The sequence below is a fragment of the Zootoca vivipara genome, chromosome 9, assembly GCF_965207765.1.
Source record: "Zootoca vivipara chromosome 9, rZooViv2.hap1.1, whole genome shotgun sequence".
Taxonomy (NCBI): domain Eukaryota; kingdom Metazoa; phylum Chordata; class Lepidosauria; order Squamata; family Lacertidae; genus Zootoca; species Zootoca vivipara.
Window position 1 is genome coordinate 39123791 of NC_142592.1, and position 21957 is coordinate 39145747.

Sequence of the window (21957 nt, forward strand, 5' to 3'; positions counted from 1 at the left end):
TTAAAACTTTATACTAGCTGTGAAAACACATGTTATTTGGAAATGACCAAATGGTTGTTAAAAGAAGAAACTTTTTTTTTACTGTACGATTGTAAAACTGTGTTCCTTTTCTTTTTAGATATCAAATAGTGACACACCTTCACCACCACCCGGCTTATCAAAATCCAATTCAGTCATCCCCATCAGTTCATCCAATCACAGTGCACGGTCTCCCTTTGAAGGGGCTATAACAGAGTCACAGTCTCTCTTCTCGGACAACTTCCGGCACCCCAACCCTATTCCAAGTGGGCTCCCTCCATTTCCCAGCTCCCCACAGACTTCAAATGACTGGCCCATGGCACCAGAGCCACAGAGCCTCTTCACATCAGGTATAGTATTAGTTAGACAACCCATGCACACAATAGCTTGAAATAATATCTTCAGGCTCTTATATTTACTTACAGTTTAGCATGAACTTGATTGTGCTGCTCAGTACTGCTCCAGTTTAAAGAACTTATGAATATGTCACAATTACTTATGATTTTGTAAAGTGCTTTACCTTTTTCAGAGATGGTAGAAATATCAATTCAAAATAAAGATTCAACATAAATAAAGAAAACTTTACATAAATCATACTTTGTGCTTGTATGCATATGGTCATTGATGCTAATGAGCTATGAGACCAATAAGAACATTTTGCTTAAAATTGCAAGCAGTGAGAGATTTTCATTAGCAACTGAAGTGATTCTTAATCAGGTTTCTTCATGTAGGACATCTAGCCACTAGCAAGGAATATATGTAGTGGAAGGAGTGGTTTCTTACATTTAAAAGATGAAGAAGTGCTACTGTAATGTGTTGCAGAAGGTGGATGGGAAATTCATAGGGTTGGATCTTGAAAACCATGAGGTGCTTCTGCCAGATTTTTCAGCAACTTCCCCAGTATGCCCACACAGCCTCCACCTCAATTTTATGAAAGGGCTTGTTACCTTCGGGAGCAGCTTTTCAGGTGAGACAGGAATGTGGAATTCCCAAGGAAAGGATCAGTTCAGAACTATAGGGAAGAAAAATGCAAAGATAAAGAAAGCTGTTTTCTTGGTAGCTGTACACCACTAGAACATAAAGGATATTGTGAGCTTTAATGTAAAAACCAGTTGCCCCCAGGATAGGATTCCCCAACCTGTTACTCTCCAGATATTTTGGACTACAACTCCCAGGACCAAAGGGGATTATAATCCAAAACATCTGGAGGGTACCAGGCTGGGGGAAACTGCCTTAGGAATGAGAATAACCAAGTATTGGAAAGGGAAATTGGTCAGTATTTTGACTCATATTAAGCTGGGGGAAATGCAAGTTTGTCTTTAATAACCTGTTTTAAATCCCACAGAAACCATCCCAGTATCCTCGTCTACAGACTGGCAAGCGGCGTTTGGATTTGGTTCTTCCAAACAGCAAGAAGATGACTTGGGGTTTGATCCCTTTGATATCACCCGCAAAGCCTTAGCAGACCTGATCGAGAAGGAACTGTCGGTCCAAGACCAACCCTCCCTCTCGCCCACGTCTCTCCAGAACCCTTCCCCACACACTACAACCGCCAAAGGGTCAGGCTCTGGATTTCTGCATCCTGCTGCGCCCGCAAATGCCAACTCTCTCAATAGCACATTTTCAGTCTTGCCACAGAGGTTCCCGCAATTTCAACAGCATCGAGCAGTTTACAACTCCTTCAGTTTTCCAGGCCAAGCTGCTCGCTATCCTTGGATGGCCTTCCCACGCAATAACATCATGCACTTGAACCACACAGCAAATCCCCCTTCAAATAGTAATTTCTTGGACTTAAACCTCCCACCACAACACAGCACAGGTCTAGGAGGGATCCCTATAGCAGGTAAGTGTGCTGAGAAAGCATCAGTAAACCTTGTTCATGTCTTCAGCTTCTCTAAATCAGAGTAGCGAGAAGGAGTTGATGGTATTTGATACTGGAATTGATAATGTAACTATCATGATGGAAATGTGTTTTTATGCATCTTGAAAATGAAATGTTTAGCTTGGAATTTAGCCTTATAATGAGCTTTATAAGGAAAGTGGAGTATCGTATGTCCAATCATTCTTATTTCAAAAGTGATTTTCTGATTTACATTGACAGTCTTGATCATGCTGTGGAGTTGATTTTTATTTTAAATATATAGTTTACTTAATTGCATAAGTAGATTACATTTTAACTTTTTTAAAAAATGAATTCTTCAGTCCCGGTTCATGATGCTTGGCATATATGGCAGGAAAAAGCTATTTATTATTTATTTTTTGAAGTATTTGTACTGTATACTGCTTTTATACAATATATCTCAAGGTACTTGCACTTTCCAAAGTCAGCAGAATGGGTAACTCAGTTACAGCGATTAAAATTCAGTTTCCTTTTCACTCAAATCTTTTTTTGAAATAATTTTAAATGCCTGAGAGAATAAAAATGCCCCAACCGGATGTCTGAAAAACAACAATGTAGGCACCAGATGAACTTCACTGGGGAGGGAATTTATCAACCCGTGTGCTGCTTGTGCAATAGCCATATCTTTTCTCTCCATTGCCATTTGAACTCTAGCATCTTCAATTGTATCTGAAATCTTACATTGATGAGCCAGTGAATTTAAAATTGTGCAAAAAATTCTTTATGATTCTGTATATGAAGCCATCTGACACCTGTACCATTCACTTTAATCCCTTGCCCTTCATTTTTGAAACATTTCACTCCAGCTGGCATTATTGTTTCCCGCTGGAAGAGTGCACTTCGTTGCTGACACACACAAGTCTTTGTGGCATAGCAAGCATCGCTTCATGACCATACCTTTTGGAATTTTAGAGCAAACTTCAAGTAACCTGTTCCTTCCATCATAACTTGCAGTGGTCTTCTCCTTGGGATGTTTTGGGTTTACAGACCATATCTTAAACAGTGTGGATAGTATTGTTCAGTAATAGCACCTTTTTATTTCTGCCAACCTAGCAGTTCGAAAGCACGTCAAAATGCAAGTAGATAAATAGGAACCGCTACAGCGGGAAGGTAAACGGCGTTTCCATGTGCTGCTCTGGTTTGCCAGAAGTGGCTTTGTCGTGCTGGCCACATGACCTGGAAGCTATACGCCGGCTCCCTCGGCCAATAATGCGAGATGAGCACGCAACCCCAGAGTCGGTCACGACTGGACCTAATGGTCAGGGGTCCCTTTACCTTTACCTTATTTCTGTAAACTAGTTTTCCTGTGCTTTATTTTTCTTGGCTACTGTAACAATTATTGTGTCCCCCCCCCCTATTCTCATTATGATTCATTTAAAACATTTTAAAACCATCCATAGTGACTGCTTATGTTAGTATTAGTATTAGTCTGTAACATGGTCACTACACCTGTCTCTTCATTCTGGTTACAAAAGCATTTATTTGGCACTTTATTCTTAGCTTTGACTGGCTTAGATATATAGTTTGAAAATGGAAAAAGCTAGTAATTATGTCAGGATATAAAATCATGCAGAGAAGCATTTCAGATTCTCCATGTGACCCAGAAAAGATGTCCGCTAAGAGCCCTCCCATTCATATTCCATTAGATAAAGGGGCTATCACTGAACTTAGCAATCAGCTGTGTTAGTGTGGAAGTGATGTTTGAATGTGCGCGGTCTCTGAACTCTGGCCTAGCCTGAAAAATCCATTTTCTGCTCTTCAGTAGAAGAGAACTCTAGAGCAGTGGTTCTCAAAGGGTGTGGCACATCACACTGGTGTGGCCATAGAAGATGGCAAGTGTTGCAGGAAGATCCAAGGGCAATCAAAGAAACACTTAACCATTTCAGTGTAGTATCGTGGAGTATAGTATCATTTATTTATTTATTTATCTGCAGAATATGGATAGATACCTTTTCAAAATCAAGCACTGCCAGGAGTTGTTTCTTTTTGTTCTCCAGTGTATTTCTTATCAATAAAAAAAATATCAGTGTGGCATCAGCAAATTTTTATTTTGAAAGTTGTGGTCCTGAGAAAAAAGTTTGAGATCATTGAGTCAAAACCACCTTCTAAATATGTGGTATATTCTGAAGTAGAGTGTTGTAGTGTAGTTGAATGAAATATGTTTCCTCCCCCTTTGATTTAGTAAACATTATGCTACTTGTAAGCCTAGGGCTTGCCGATCAGAAGGTCGGCAGTTTGAATCCCCGCAACAGGGTGAGCTCCCGTTGCTCGGTCCCTGCTCCTGCCAACCTAGCGGTTTGAAAGCACGTCAAAGTGCAAGTAGATAAATAGGTACCACTCCGGTGGGATGGTAAATGGCGTTTCCATGTGCTGCTCTGGTTCGCCAGAAGCAGCTTAGTCATGCTGGCCACATGACCTGGAAGCTGTACGCCGGCTCCCTCGGCCAGTAAAGCGAGATGAGCACTGCAACCCCAGAGTCGTCCGCAAACTGGGGTCCCTTTACCTTCATTCTCTCGTAGAAAGTATTGGAGAGAACAAGCCTACCTCACCTATCGTATTTATTTTATTCACTTGATTTATACCCCACCCTTTTTTGTTTATTTCACTCCCATGATTTTCCTTGCAACAACTCTGTGGGCTGAGAAAGACTGGTCCAGTGAGCTTCATAGATGAGTAAGGTTTGAACCTACTGCAATGCTTTGACTACACCACACAAACTCTTTAGGAACTCTGAACACAACCTACAGAAAACAGTATTTGCTAATTTACTTACTTAGATTGTTAGCCTGTGCTATTCAGAGGCTTGATTCAAAAATAGATATTTGAAGCTCTTTATTGTAGTAGTGGTCATATTTGCTCTACAGATGCTAGAAGACTAAAACAATGCAACTAATGTTATGAAGTATAAAGCTTCTGCAGTAAGTTGTACAAGGGGCAGGCAGGTTGGTTGTATGGCATCAAAAGCTCGTGCATTCATCTCTTTGCGTGCATGTGAAAAGTTTATAAAAAATGAAAAGCCTGGGATTTTCAATTAAGTGTAGTAATTGCTAAGGCAAATTGGAGGTTGTGACTAGTTACCATTCCTTGCTAGGCTATGGATATTTTGATGTTGAAATCATTGTCTCTAATGAGCATTCTGGCAGCTTTCAATATCTTAACATTCTGCATGTTGTACTGACCTTCTCCTTGACTCTCTTGAAGAAATGTCATGGTGTTCTGATGTATGTGCCTATTAGTTTTCCATTTATGCTCCCCATTTTAGGAGAAGACAGATGTCCTTAAATAGTTATGTCATCTCTGACAGAGCTTCTACCTTTCTGAGGCATAATATGCATGCTTTATTATTATTATTATTTGCTTTGCCCTTCTCCTGAATTTTGCACCTTTCTTATTGGATGAAAAATCTTTCTTGGCTTTTAGATTGGTCTTTGAGGTACTTACTTTTTAAACTAAACTATATCTTTTAATTACAAATGGTGGACATCAGGCTTCACTGGCTTAGCCATCAATGTGAGAAAGCTATCTTCAGATAGTTTTACAAATATTTGAGTAATTATCGACTTCTTTTTAAATCATAGGAACAGTATTTCCATAGTAGAAATACTGTTTTCAGCAGTGCTAAACTTGGTTACAAGGCCAAATACGCTGAATATGTTGTCTAAATTAAGTCATAATATAATTAGGAGTTGCAAGGGTTTTTTATATTAGTGTGGGGATTTTACCTGCTAATTCAGGGTCAGTATGCAGAAGGAAGGATTTTTTTTAATTTGCTGTTGAATTTTATGTTGGTGAGTTGCATAGTATGTGCTAGTGAACTCTTAATGTTGTTACATTACATATTAATTTTATTTATTAAAAATATTTATATACCACTCGCATGCAAAATTTCAGTGTGGTGTACAACAGGATCTACAAAAGAGATAAAATACAATTAACAGCAATACAGAATAATTGTAAGAATGACTGCCTCATCTTAAAAGTGTAAACCATAGAATAGGACTGGCAACACATAAAAATATTCAAGAGAGGTCTGAAGCGTAGAAGTGAGGATGCCTGCCAGATCTGCTGGAAAAGAATTCTCCAGTGGGGGACCAACAACACTAGATGCCCAACATCTCATCAAAAGCAGTCGGGCTATTGAAACATGGGGGACAACTAACATCATTCCTCCAGATCTCAATGATCAAACTGGCATATAAGAACTCAGGCAGCCCTTAAGGTACTCAGAATCCAAGTTTTTCAGAGCTTTCTATATTAATGTAGGAAGCTTGAGCCTTGCCCTGTAACATGGGCAGCAAGTGCAGATATTTTAGCAGTAGTATTACATGTTGCCCACCATCTCTTCCCATCAACTATCTTAGGTGCTGCATTCTGCACTAGCTGGAGCTTCTGGATCAATCCCAAGGGTGGGCCCACATACGTAGAGTGCAATGCAGTAATCTAATCTTGAGTGCATGGTCTATAATGGCCAGCTTATCCCCATCCAGATATGGCTGTAGCTGACCAGGTGAAGCTGGTAAAAACCCGTCCTAGCAAAAGGAAACTTAGAATTTGGTTGACAACGATGTATCCAGCTGTACCTCCAATCTATGTGCCTGCTCCATCAAAGGGAATGCAAACCCCACCCCCCAGGGACAAAGTAGTGCCTGGTGGAACCCTGTCACATGCTAGGAGGCCAAAGTCACTCTCCCCCCACTCCCCAGTTCATTTCTGGATTTGACCAGGCAGGTAGGAACGAAACCATTGTGATACAATGCCTTTTGATACTCATCCTGCTCAATGGTGTCAAAAGCCATGGAGAGGTCTAATAAGAGTAATAAGGGTCACACTTCCCTGTCCTTCTCTTGATATAGACCATAAATCAGGACAATTCAGAGGATACTGATTGAAGTGAATCCAGATAATATTCAGGAATACTTGGTAGTTGCTCTGCCACAGCCTTCGGCACCACCTCCCCAGAAAATTAGCCCATTATGTTTCTAGGCTCTTCTAGTGTTGTATCATCATTGACTTTTGTGAAATGTGTGGACTGCTTCAGAAGATAATAAAATGGCATCAGTCTTGCAACTCACCCCTATGGAGTTCCTTATGTAGAATATGATGTGACTTCCTTATTCTTGAGTGCAGCTTTTCTTCCAAAGGAATGACTAAAGGAAGTACTGGGTGTTTTGTTTTGTCAGTTTGTATTATGTATATATATGTACACAGTGTTTTATAGTTCTACCTCTTTTTTTAATATTCACATGTATAACACATTTGTACCCTGCTCTTCAGCCGTAAAAGTTACTCCCAGAGTAACAAGCAAGGTAATTGCTGCCCACAGGCTTACAATCCGAATGATGCAACACACAATGACAAAAGGACAAGGAGGGAATGTGTTGATCACTTTTTAGATGTCAAAGCAGCTGGCCCACGTATTTGGTATCAATGTGTAACTCTTACGTTATTGTGAGCTTGTTTTACTACACTTTCAGGGACTTCCAATGGAATAGATTGCCTATTAACAGATTAGAAATGAACTTGGTTCCCAGTGATCGAAACACAGCAATGTCCACTGGAGACATTTAGTTTTTCTGGTTCATATTTTTCAAGCTTCTGTTCTGAGTTCTGACACTTGACTGGAAGCCTTCCTAGTTAACATCTGTTAATAGCCTGGTGGACATGTTCCAACCTCTGTGTAAGCTACATATGTGCAGGGTTCGATGTTTGCAGAAGTCATTGCGGCAGGTTATAGCCACAATGCTGTTGTATGTCATGACCTCTAGTAATAGAGCGGGTGCTGGCATATTGTTTGGACTTCCAAAGGTGATCTGGGTCTGTCATGTATTGTCCAGTAAAGTATATGTGCTGGACCTTGCATTCATTTTCCATTAGACTATTTATCTCTGTTAATTAGTTCCTTTCCTGTCAAGTTAATACAAGATTATTCTGTTCAAAGACTTTAAGGTGATTCACATTGCAATGCTTTTCATTTGCATCTTTAACATATGCTTAGGATCTGAATTTATTGCAAATATTAGATACTCCAGCAGGCTTTCTTGATTTCATTTCCATTGAGGGACCGAATAGGTCGGGAGAAAGAAAGAACTCCAAAGTGAAGATGAGGCCCAAGTTGTTACAGAAATACTGTACATTCCTGCGTATAAGACTACTTTTTAACCCAGGAAAATCTTCTCAAAATTCGGGGGTCGTCTTATACACCAGGTCATATTTCTTATACGGCGAGTATATCCCAAACTCTATATTTTAACTGGAAAAGTTGGGGGTCGTCTTATACGCCGGAATATACGGTAGATTTTATTTCCCTTTTTCCTGTATCTTCTCACTATCATCATTTCTGCCAAACTAAAATAAAACTGATGATTGTGTTCAAAGAGTCTAATTAAAACAAGGATTAAAATTCTGAGCTGAACAAGAAGAGGGCTTCCCTAGGCACATAGTTTTATCTTTAGTATGATAGTTCTTGAGGAACATCACCGTCATACCTGTTCATTTTATGACCTTTTGTGTTGATGCTCTTTCTTGTCTGTTTCTACCAATTCTCCATTGCCAGTATACTTAGCAAACATTTAATTTAATTATTGCTGTTAGGGAAATTACTATGCCCAAACAGATAGCTAGCCCACCAGAGGGCAATCAGTGAGGATCTTTTATTCTCACGAGTTTCCTGTTTCCTCCCACAGAATGTTGGTTTATTTCCTGGAATATATGTGTTCATATCTTATGAATGTGGCAGTACCTGTCAAGAAGGTCCTGTCACTTTGGGGGCATTGCAGATCAAGAGCAATGCTTAAAAATAAAGATATTACAGCAGAGCTTTAGAATAGAACTAGCTAGTAAATCTAGTTACCAGCACATAGAGATGTTAACGGAGAGATCACTCATTTTACTCTGCTATATTTCTATCAAATGTCTGGTCTAAAAATGGGAATTGATTACCTCCCAATAGGGAAAAAAGCAAAAGCTAAATTCTGGGTTCTACTCCTTATAGTCCATTTTCTGTTTATCTGACCTTATGAAAAGCGGAATCTGGATTCCAATCTTTGCTTACAGAGCGCAGTGGTCTGCTGCTCTACATAATGGCTTAATAATTGTTACTAAGCACACAGTAGTATTTAGGCCACTTTATTTACATGTCCCTGAAGGCTTCGGTCATGATCCAGAGCTGCATGCACAATTAACTTACTTTCTAAGTTTCCCTTTCAAGTACTCCCCTTGCTTTACTTAAACACCATTTCTGCAAAGTTTGGATGTATTTGTAAGATCTCTTCAGTGTTTCTCCAAGGTCCCATTTCAGTTGCTCTCATGCCAAAGCACGTAACTTGTTTCTAAACACACTTAAATTTTAAATGCTCTAACAGCATTTGTAACACACAACATATGTTGTGTGTGTGTACATACATACGTGTGTACACACACACACACGCACACACCTGTCCATATTTGACTTGGATCACAAACTTAATTTAGAATTTACAGGGAACGTAATCACCCCCGAAACTGTTCCCTTTTTCTTTTTGAATCGTAATAAATGTAAAACGCAACATAAAAACAGAACGACATATTAAGGATATGTTCATTGGTTTACGGAGTAACTGTGATGATGCAACTAAACTGTGGTATGATAAAATATTTATTTCTGCTCCAGTGCATTTGGGTTTTTAAAGTGAGATGCTTTGCTTTTCCTGTTCTCTAAGCTGCTTTTTTATATTAAGCAACCTGTATAGTTTCCAGGTCTTGTACATATACAGCTATATCTCGAATTACTCATTTGAACTTCAGTATAATAAATCCTAAGGACCCAGGTGGCGCTGTGGGATAATCCACAGAGTCTAGGGCTTGCTGATCAGAAGGTCGGCGGTTCGAATCCCTGCAACGGGGTGAGCTCCCGTTGCTTAGTCCCAGCTCCTGCCCACCTAGCAGTTCGAAAGCACATCAAAGTGCAAGTAGATAAATAGGGACCGCTCCGGTGGGAAGGTAAACGGCGTTTCTGTGTGCTGCTCTGGTTCACCAGAAGCAGCTTTGTCATGCTGGCCACATGACCCGGAAGCTGTCTGCGGACAAACGCCGGCTCCCTCGGCCTATAGAGCGAGATGAGCACCGCAACCCCAGAGTCGGACACGACTGGACCTGATGGTCAGGGGCCCCTTTACCTTTTACCTTATAATAAATCCTAAACTAGAGATTGGCAGTTGATGGGCCACAGCTGCATTTTGGACAGATTGCCCAATCCCAGGAAAGTGTGTGTATATAAAGATGTCTGCATTCTAGACCTTAGCACTTTTTCTGGCATATCTTTTCAGACCTTGTTAATTGCTGCTGCTTATGCTGTATAAATACCAAATTCCATATGAGTTGGCAGTTCATAGCTATTTCAGGATTATTAGAGGTCAACATTGCTGATAGTATTAAGATTTATAAGGAGATAGTCTTAACAAAGGAAAATTACAATGACATGATTGCTGTCTCAAGCTCAAGAGCTGTTCTTCCTGACAGTAAGAGCTGTTCTTCCTGACAGTAAGAGCTGTTTGGCAGTGGAATTTGCTACCAAGGAGTGTGGTGGAGTCTCCTTCTTTGGAGGTCTTTAAGCAGAGGCTTGACAGGCATATGTCAAGAATGCTTTGATGGTGTTTCCTGCTTGGCAGGGGGTTGGACTGGATGGCCCTTGTGGTCTCTTCCAACCCTATGATTCTATGATTCAAAAGTGAAGACACTTCCTATATGAATATGAAATGGCATCTTAATTTTGTCTTGATGGTGCTTAGGGGCTTTTAAGGGATTTTCCTGGGTTTCAGTTGTGTGACTCTGTTTCATAGAGAAATATATAGTAAGGAAGATTTCCTTATTTGATAATCTTACTCAAAATGATGCTGAAATGTGAGTCTTAAGAAAATTAACAGTATTTTGTGCATCACTTACTGAAAGAGAAATGTACATCTGAATTCAGCTTTGGTCAGGTTAGTTCTAAGGGGCTCCTAGGTTGTATATCTGCTCTGTAGGGTGCTAAAGAAGAGTGTCCCACTAACCAGCTGCCTGACAAATTCTGAGGTAGAGAGCTAGATTATCCCATCTGGGGCTGTTAGAAGAATTTTAAGGTTCATAACTGTATATATAAAACCACATGTTTGAAACCCCACAGTTTAGGTCAGGGGTCAGCAAACTTTTTCAGCAGGGAGCCGGTCCACTGTCCCTCAGACCTTGTGGGGGGCCAGACTATATTTTTTTTAAAAAAAATGAACGAATTCCTATGCCCCACAAATAACCCAGAGATGCATTTTAAATAAAAGGACCCATTCTACTCATGTAAAAAGATGCTGATTCTCGGACCTTCTGCTGGCCGGATTTAGAAGGCGATTGGGCCGCATCCGGCCCCTGGGCCTTAGTTTGGGGACCCCTGGTTTAGGTCCTGAATGAATTGACCTCAATATTTCTCTGAAAGGTCAAAGTGGGAAATCTCCCCATTGTCTCTTTCCTCACAAAATCCTGTCCTCACAAATCCTGTCTTAAGGGCACATTCAAGATATGAACAGGGTGTGAGCCTGTGACCTGTGACCTAGATTCAGGAATTTAGTAGTTATAATAAAAAAAGCCCCTTCATGGATCAATGCCTTGTCGTGGCGAAGGGGCTTGAATAACTCAGAGAAGCTATGAGCTATGCCATGCAGGGCCACCCAAGATGGACAGGTCATAGTGGAGAGTTTTGACTAAACGTGATCCACCTGGAGAAGGAACTGGCAAGCCACTCCAGTATCCCTGCCAAGAAAACTCCATGGACAAAGACAACAGGCATATAAAAGTTATGACGCTGGAAGATGAGCCCCTCAGGTCGGAAGGCGTCCAACATGCTACTGAGGAAGAGCGGAGGACAAGTACAAGTAGATTCAGAGCTGATGAAGCGGCTGGGCCAAAGCCGAAAGGACGCTCAGTTGCGGATATGCCTGGAAGCGAAAGGAAAGTCCGATGCTGTAAAGAAAAATATTGCATAGGAACCTGGAATGTAAGAACCATGAGTGGAGGTAAGCTGGATGTGGTCAAAAATGAGATGACAAGAATAAATATCGACATCTTGGGCATCAGTGAACTAAAATGGAAGGGAATGGGCGAATTCAGTTCGGATGACTATCATATCTACTACTGTGGGCAAGAATCCTGTAGCAGAAATGGAGTGGCCCTCATAGTCAACAAAAGAGTGGCAAAAGCTGTAATGGGATGCAATCTCAAAAATGACAGAATGATCTCGATACGAATCCAAGGCAGACCTTTTAACATCACAGTAATCCAAGTTTATGCACCAACTACCGGTGCTGAAGAAAGTGAAATTGACCAATTCTATGAAGACCTACAACACCTTCTAGAAATGACACCAAAGAAGGATGTTCTTCTCATTACAGGGGACTGGAATGCTAAAGTAGGGAATCAAGAGATAAAAGGAACAACTGGCAAGTTTGGCCTTGGAGTTCAAAATGAAGCAGGGCAAAGGCTAATAGAGTTCTGTCAAGAGAACAAGCTGGTCATCACAAACACTCTATTCCAACAACACAAGAGACGACTCTACACATGGATATCACCAAATGGACAGCATCGAAATCAGATTGATTATATTCTCTGCAGCCAAAGATGGAGAAGCTCTATACAGTCAGCAAAAACAAGACCTGGAGCTGACTGTAACTCAGATCATCAGCTTCTTATAGCAAAATTCCAGCTTAAACTGAAGAAAGTAGGAAAAACCACTGGGCCAGTAAGATACAATCTGAATCAAATCCCTTATGAATACACAGTGGAAGTGAGGAACAGGTTTAAGGATTTAGATTTGGTGGACAGAGTGCCTGAAGAACTATGGATGGAGGCTCGTAACATTATACAGGAGGCAGCAATGAAAACCATCCCAAGGAAAAGGAAATGCAAGAAAGCAAAATGGCTGTCCAACGAGGCCTTACAAATAGCGGAGGAGAGGAGGCAAGCAAAATGCAAGGGAGATAGGGAAAGATACAGGAAACTGAATGCAGATTTCCAAAAAACAGCAAGGAGAGACAAGAGGGTCTTCTTAAATGAGCAATGCAAAGAAATAGAGGAAAACAATAGAATGGGGAAAACCAGAGATCTGTTCAAGAAAATTGGAGATATGAAAGGAACATTTCGTACAAAGATTACCATAATCAAGGACAAAAGTGGTAAGGACCTAACAGAAGCAGAAGACATCAAGAAGAGGTGGCAAGAATACACAGAGGAATTATACCAGAAAGATATGGAGGTCTCGTACACCTCAGGTAGTGTGGTTGCTGACCTTGAGCCAGACATCTTGGAGAGTGAAGTCAAATGGGCCTTAGAAAGCATTGCTAATAACAAGGCCAGTGGAAGTGATGATATTCCAGCTGAACTGTTTAAAATTTTAAAAGATGATGCTGTTAAGGTGCTACACCCAATATGCCAGCAAGTTTGGAAAACTCAGCAATGGCCAGAGGATTGGAGAAGATCAGTCTACATCCCAATTCCAAAGAAGGGCAGTGCCAAAGAATGCTGCAACTACCGCACAATTGCGCTCATTTCACACGCTAGCAAGGTTATGCTTAAAATTCTACAAGGCAGGCTTAGGCAGTATGTGGACCGAGAACTCCCAGAAGTGCAAGCTGGATTTCGAAAGGGCAGAGGAACCAGAGACCAAATAGCAAACATGCGCTGGATTATGGAGAAAGCTAGAGAGTTCCAGAAAAACGTCTACTTCTGCTTCATTGACTATGCAAAAGCCTTCGACTGTGTCGACCACAGCAAACTATGGCAAGTTCTTAAAGAAATGGGAGTGCCTGATCACCTCATCTGTCTCCTGAGAAATCTCTATGTGGGACAAGAAGCTACAGTTAGAACTGGATATGGAACAACTGATTGGTTCAAAATTGGGAAAGGAGTACGACAAGGTTGTATATTGTCTCCCTGCTTATTTAACTTATATGCAGAATTCATCATGCGAAAGGCTGGACTAGATGAATCCCAAACCGGAATTAAGATTGCTGGAAGAAATATCAACAACCTCAGATATGCAGATGACACAACCTTGATGGCAGAAAGCGAGGAGGAATTAAAGAACCTTTTAATGAGGGTGAAAGAGGAGAGCGCAAAATATGGTCTGAAGCTCAACATCAAAAAAACCAAGATCATGGCCACTGGTCCCATCACCTCCTGGCAAATAGGAGGGGAAGAAATGGAGGCAGTGAGAGATTTTACTTTCTTGGGCTCCTTGATCACTGCAGATGGTGACAGCAGTCACGAAATTAAAAGACGCCTGCTTCTTGGGAGAAAAGCAATGACAAACCTAGACAGCATCTTAAAAAGCAGAGACATCACCTTGCCGACAAAGGTCCGTATAGTTAAAGCTATGGTTTTCCCAGTAGTGATGTATGGAAGTGAGAGTTGGACCATAAAGAAGGCTGATCGCCGAAGAATTGATGCTTTTGAATTATGGTGCTGGAGGAGACTCTTGAGAGTCCCATGGACTGCAAGAAGATCAAACCTATCCATTCTTAAGGAAATCAGCCCTGAGTGCTCCCTGGAAGGACAGATCGTGAAGCTGAGGCTCCAATACTTTGGCCACCTCATGAGAAGAGAAGAATCCTTGGAAAAGACCCTGATGTTGGGAAAGATTGAGGGCACTAGGAGAAGGGGACGACAGAGGACAAGATGGTTGGACAGTGTTCTCGAAGCTACGAACATGAGTTTGACCAAACTGCGGGAGGCAGTGCAAGACAGGAGTGCCTGGCGTGCTCTGGTCCATGGGGTCACGAAGAGTCGGACACGACTAAACGACTAAACAACAAATAACAAAAGAGTTGTCAAACCAGATAATGCGGGTAACTTGCCAAAACAACGCACTCATATTTCTGCTGGAGACCGCCTTTTCTGTGATGTATCTATGATGTGATGTATCTATGATGTTTCTGGGGGTGGTCTTGGACTCTGGGGCGGGAATTTAAATTGTCTATATAAGGGCGAGATGAGCGCCGCAACCCCAGAGTTGGACACGACTGGACCTGATGGTCAGGGGCCCCTTTACCTTTATATAAGGGCTTGCCTGCATGGCTCTGGGTCTCTCCACCCCCCACCCCCGTGTGTGTGGGGACTACCCTGTTGCAACAGCTTTTAATAAAGATCAGGCTTAAGCTTTTAATAAAGATCAGGCTTAACTAGCTGCCTTGCTTTCCATTAGAACTCTGGTCTGGTCTCTGTTACTTTTGCGCCGGCAGGGGTTTCAAATAACGTCTTGCCGGGGTTCAAGATTCCATGCAGAATCAGACCCTTTATCTAGATAATTTTCTTAAATTCTTAAAACAGGGGCTTTCTACATATAGAGCATGTACTTTACACTTTTGCTAAACTAAACTCAAACCCCATTTCAAAGTTACGGGTAGGTAGCCGTGTTGGTCTGATGTGGTCGAAACAAAATTAAAAAATTCCTTCCAGCAGCACCTTAAAGACCAACTAAGTTTTTATTTTGGTATGAGCTTTCGTGTGCATGAAAAAGTGTGCATGCACATGAAAGCTCATACCAAAATAAATAAATAAAACTTAGTTGGTCTTTAAGGTGCTGCTGGAAGGAATTTTTTAATTTTGTTTCATCCATTTCAAAGGTCGCTCATGTCAGTACATTCAGGTTGCTATACTACCATGGAGGAGTTTGGTTCCGGAGCCATGTAAGCTTTTCTTGTGACGCTCTTAGCTATTGGGATATCTTCCTGTAAGCCAGCATCATGTTGTGTTTTAGTCATCCTAGTTTAAAGTGAAAGTTGACACAGGTGAGCAGTATTGGAATGTTTAGCTGTGTTACACTGTAGAGTAACTTACATAATTGAATTGTCTTTTTTTATCATTTTAGATGTCATAATGCTTTTGTTATCTAATGAAGTTCTCACCAAATATAAAGCTCAAAGACTACCTGGGAACAGGTCCCAGAATTAAATGTCTGCATTTACCATGAGAATCGAAGGGCAAAACACTTCAAAAAGAGAGCCATGAAATGCAGAGTAACTATCCAAAAATGGTGATGGCTGCTTGCTACACTTACATAGCAGTAGAAAACAAGCGTTTTCTACAGTGTAACTTGTGGAGCAGCTTTCAGAATTTAGTACAAATGTCCTCCTTTACATTAAAAGTCATTTGTCTGCATATTGCATATCTGCTGAGGGGATTTATATTGCTAAGATACTTTTTGAAAAGATTTGTTTTGTTTTGTTTTGTTTTAAAAGATTGCACAAACCGCCAGTGCTGGACTGCCAGTGCCTTGCCCGTTTTTCCTATGTTGATGTATTTGAAAACCCCTTTGAAGCTTTTTTCAGTGCATTAGTTGTCATTGAAATAGTAATATTGAAGGGAAATATTTTTAAATTATTCAATTATTCCAGAAAAAAACTTTAAAGCTCTCCCAGATGCAAAAACCAGAACCTACTGAGTACTAAAACACTTTTCTCTGTGTGAGCATACCACTTTGCTCTATACTGCTGGTTTATCTCATTCAGTATTAGCAGCAACATCTTTCCAGGGCAGTGTTTTCTCAGCTCTGCAGTCTGAGTTCCTTGAGATGTTGGGGATTGAACTTCTGCATGCAAAGCAAGTCCTATACTACGGCCCCTGGCTCTTCCTGGGCATGGCAGAATACAGGACATCATGCTAGATTTTCCTTTCCTTTGGACCACTTCCCATTCATTGGTTCATAGTCTCAGTCCTACAAAATAACTGGCTATGCAAAACCTGCTTATTATCAAAGAAGTTTCCATGTACAGTATGGTATGTACCATATTTAATGGTATGATGTGTTCTTGGTATGTTTAATAATGATGTCGGCATGGATGTTAAAATCCCCTAATAATGGTATGTTCTTGGCGGAATAGACAGCCCTGGTCTGTAGGGAGAAGACATCATGTTGGATGTTAAACACCATCCAACCCCATGATCGTTGGGTGGGAGAGTGTTTGAATTGTTTTTGGAATGTTTTTAACTTAAACTACTCAGCAAGCATTGTAAAATTCAGTAAAACTTAATCTCTAGAGGAGAAAACTAGTGAAGAGTAGAAGCCTATGTATATTTCAGCATCTTTTTCAATTTATCATATATCTTGTCCCAAAATTCGGCATTTGAAAAAAGCCCTGAAATCTTTCTCTTAAGTATGATCCCAAGTAATATACCAAAGGATAGAATTAATATTTTACTCTATGCGTGTGCAGCGCCCAGGATTCTAATTGCATCAAAATGGAAAGGAGAAATTTTACCAACGGTCCAGGAGTGGGAGGAAAAAATGATAGAGTATTTGAAGATGGCGAAATTGACGGCAATAATTAGGAATGTACCAAGGCAAAAAATAATGAAGGAATGGAAATATGTACAAGACTACAGTATTTGGAAAAAGAAATTATAGAAAATTATAGAAAATAAGCTAGCGATGTGTTTAGAATGAGAGCATAAGAGGAGAGGATTAATTGATAGACACTGGGAAGGTACATAGGTAGGCAAAGCAGGAGGTATAGCAAGGGAAAATGAACATATAAAGGGAAGCATGTTGTAAATAATAGGAAGTAAATTTTTGTTTTGTTTTTTGTATGTTTTTCTTTTTTTGCTTTTATTTAGTCTTTCTGTTTTTCTTTAATTGTCTGTCTGATTGGAATTTTTTGTGAGAAATTCTGTAGTATATGATTTGTAAGAAGAGAATGATTGCAATATTCTTTTTTTCTTTTGAATTTATTTGAATTTATTTCTTGTATTTTTCTTTTCAAGATTTTGTGAGTGTTTGATATTTGTACATTTTAAAACTCTGAATAAAGACGTTTTTAAACAGAAAAAAAGAGTAGGAGCCTATGGACACATGATGTTCCTGATGGTTTAAACATGGCTAAACAAAAGAAGAACTGTTTCTAGAATCAGAAGAACTGTTTCTAGAATCACTTATCATGAGCTGCATTCCCCTCTTTTCAGGAATACTTATTCAGCAGCAATAAAAGGTCGGAATCAGTCATCCTCCAGAAGGTAGGAGACAAAGGAGAGCTTGATCTCTTACCCCATTCATACTAATTGACTATGGTTAAATAACTGGAAAAGTTACATGTCAAGAAGTGTGAAATGAAGCATAATGTTGGCCATGAGTGTGAAATGAAAATTTTAGCCTCAGCAGAAATTGGCAGCTGGCCAGTTTACGTGGTAAAAAATCTAGAGCCATCAGAGGTAGTATGCATAGGGAGTGTGAATGAACCAGAACGCTTTTCATTTTTACAGAAAGTCAGTTTGAATTCAATAAGTTATTGCTAACTAGTGTTAATTTCCACCAGTAGTAACAGCTTCTGTTGTGATGCCTCCTTTCCAATAGTTCTTGGGTTATTTTTATTTTATTATATTTTATTATTATTTATTAGATTTCTGTACCGTCTTTCATCAAAGGACCTCAGGGTGATTCACAAGATAAAAATAGATGCTTTAAGTGATGACGATAATCATTTTAACTTGGAGGAATACTTCACAGCTGAATCTTAAAATATGTTTGTTAAGGCTTATTGAGCGGTTCATACATTCTAACTTACTGCAAGTAGACCACTTGCTTGAGCATCCTATTGGTGAGGATTTCCATGAAATCACAGCCTCTTTAGCATGATATTTTTTTTAAAAAAAGACTTCTATATTCCCTCTGGCATTACACTGTGCAGGTGAATTATAGACTTCAGATAGCAGATGAGATGTTAAGCGCCTTGAATATTTTATAAAAGTCAGGCCTGGCATCAGCACATGGCATGGTCAGTCAGATGCTGGAGCCCAAAGCGCCCCAGCTGAGTCCACTGCTGCTCTGGGCTGGGAAAAAATATTCCATTTTGCCACTGCATTGCTGAGGAGATGGAGCAATGGCTATACTGCCAGCGCTCTCAAAGTAGCATTGCTTCAGAATAAAGCCATAACAGGAAAATGGGTAAGGAATTAAAATAGACTTCAGTGTGCTCTGCAGTCACTCTACTTCTATCTGCACCAAGCAGCAAGAAAAAGTTCTTAACTAAGCAGACTCATAATTCCCCTCATCCTTTGCCTTTTGGTGCTAAGGAGCTCTGAGCAGTTGCAGCAAAGGAGCCAGTTTAATTGCTTTCCCATGCACCTGATACTGTGTTGATTCCCGATGATGCTATGTCAGGGACTTTGGGAAGGGATTAAACAGACAGCTTCCTGACTTACTGCAGTTGCTCATAACTCCTCTCACCACTGAGTGGAATGGAGGCAGAGGAATGCTTAAATGGCCCACCTGGGCTGTATAGGGACCCTTTAAAGATTTGCTTGCTTGCTTGCTTGCTCTGGTGGGGTGCCTAGCAGTCTTAAAAGAACAAATGAGCTGTCTGTTTTGTGTCCCATATAGCAGCTCTCTGGAGCAATACTACATAGAGAAGTGCAAAATAACAGCTTCACACTGCATACATGGTGCTCCTCTCTGAGCCAGCACTACTGTTGATGCTTTTGCTGCAACTCTGGACATCCCTGTCAATAAGTCCATCAAGGGTATGGCCATTCCAGGGGACACCATAGCCACTTCCCCTAGGTCCCCTTCATATGTTTAGCTGGTTTTGGATGGAGTATAAATGTTGGTGATGGATTGTGATAAACCTGTGTCTGTCCTTCATTACCTCTGATTGTGCATAATGGGGGTGGGGGTGGGGAGGTAAGATTCCCCATGGAAAATTCATATGCATAGGAAACTAGCCTTTCGGGGAGAAGGCTAACTTAAAGCCCATCTCTCTGGCACCTAGTTTTGTGTGCAGGGACTTTTTTGTGTGGAGGAGCAATTGTTTCAGCAAGCTCATATCTGCTGTCTGAAATGTCCAGTTGAAACACAGATTAGCCACCTAATTTGCTGTTTCTTAGAATTACCGGTAAGTCTTAGGTGTTTCAGGATTACTGTGTTTCAGGATTACTGTGTCCCACCATCTGGCTTCGGTATAAAGCGTCTGACAGTGAAGAGCTTTGAAGCAGAGAGAGATTGATAGTTTGATGTGTATTCAGATGTCCTGAATGTATGCTAAAGAGGGGTTTACTAAAGTCCATTCTCCTATGAATCTGTGTTTGAATTTATTTGAACTAGATGGCTCCAGTCTGCTGGATTTCGGTATGTCATAATGTAATCACCTCATGTCTGGGTTTTCATCTCCATCTAGTGGTGGAAAAGCAGAGAATTACTACCTTTGAGATGTATAGATCAGCTATCTTCAACCTTTTCAAACCCAGGATCTACTTTTAACTCAAACATGCATTTTGGGATCCATTACTTAATTTGTTACCATATATTTGCATAATGGTAGTGCTTCTGACACACCAGTTGAAGATCAGTTTCTTTAGATTAATGCTTCAAGATTGGGATTTTGTGCCAGTTCCAAGCTGCTGACAGCCTCACCAGGAGCATACATTTCTTTAAAAGATGCTTTGACTAATATTTTGATCACGTGAAAACTGAGACTGTAGTTAAAAATGCTCTTTTGCAATATTTAGCTTTCCCCTATAAATTTCTGCCATAGTTCTTGGAAATTCACAGAATTTGGATCTTTGTGAGAAGGAGGTTTTTATTTCTCCTTTTATTCACCACAGCTGAAGAAGGAACAGGGAAGCTTTCTAAGTAAAATTGCTTGAATTGCATGTTGCCATATCACTTAGCATCTTCTACTACGTATATTCAAATAAAAAGTGGGTTGTTTGCCCTATTTATTTATTTATTTCTTGGGGGGTAAAGAGCAGAATTTCCATTTAATGTGCAGGTTCAGGGGGTGACCACTGAAAAATAATTAACTTTCAGTAATGATTGCTCTGCTCACTTGTAGTAAGCCTTATTGAGCATAGACTAATGAGAAAACATGAACAAGGTGAGGCTGCATGATAATTAATATTGAAATATTAATATATTGGCGCAGATTATGTTTGAATGGTGTTTATTAAAGATACAATTAGTCAAAGGAAATTTAAGTATTCTAAAAATAGGATGGTATCAGATTAAGTCATACTCAGACCCACTGAAATCATATCCATGTCAGTGAGTCTACTCCAGGCATCCCCAAACTGCGGCCCTCCAGATGTTTTGGCCTACAACTCCCATGATCCCTGGCTAACAGGACCAGTGCTCGGGGAAGATGGGAATTGTAGTTGCAAACATCTGGGGGGCCGAAGTTTGGGGATGCCTAGTCTACTCTGAGAATGACTTGGTTAAATATGGCCCATACACTTCAGTTGAAGAATGTCAATTTTATAACAATATAAAAACCACTGTTGCTAATCTTCATTTAATTAATTGCATCAGCTTAATTTCTTAACTACTTGATCAAGAATAGTTTGTTAAAACACGGGAAGCATTTAGTTTTAAAATATTTCAATAATAAGTTTTGATTTCACTTATTATAGTTCAGGTACTCATTCATTTTCAAGAGTTTACATTTCAAGGAAATGAAACATTTGCAGTTTTTCATTTCTTTGTTTTCATTGATGCAAAAATGGATTCCATTCATTAAAGTGTTTATCCTCTGTCTCTCCCATTTAAAGTAACTACCGGTATAAAGAAGCTAGCATCATAACCCATGATGTGTAATTGGGTGGTTTTGCAACTGACCATAGTTTGTGTTAAACTGGTATTCCTTGATTCAGATGAATTAGGAATTTATGACTAGTTAAAGGTAATTGTTTTCCAAAGCTTTTCTGGCTCATTCATGTCACAATAAACCATGATGTTGTGATGTTAGAACACTACCATTTTGTGTGTCAGCAGCTACTTTCTATTAGTAAACTTGTTCTGCGATCATATTAGCAAGGATTCCTTTATCTAGCCCATTGCCTTTTCTTATATCCATCACTTTATAGGAGATACATTTTTTGAAAGTTGGTGATGCGCATCTGCCTGAAATTCATGCGGTAGTATTCCTGTAACATGGGTGACTTCTGAACAAGTGACAAATTAGAGAGATGCTGCTAGAAAAAACATTTTTGCTTAGCAGTTGCAAAAGTGACAAAGCAGTATCACATCATGCATTTGTGGATTACACATTTCACACATC

The 21957-nt window shown here is 40.1% G+C and overlaps 1 protein-coding gene across 8 annotated transcripts in view; it reads left to right on the forward strand.

Moving 5' to 3' along the window:
• Positions 1–21957, forward strand: part of CNOT4 (CCR4-NOT transcription complex subunit 4) — a 63739-nt gene that overhangs the window by 35390 nt on the left and 6392 nt on the right. For all 8 annotated transcript variants that reach the window (XM_035128348.3, XM_035128354.3, XM_088651980.1 and 5 more), the window contains 2 exons: positions 119–368; positions 1364–1861. In XM_035128348.3, coding sequence (XP_034984239.1) covers positions 119–368; positions 1364–1861 — 748 coding nt within the window. The remainder of the gene's footprint in view (positions 1–118; positions 369–1363; positions 1862–21957) is intronic.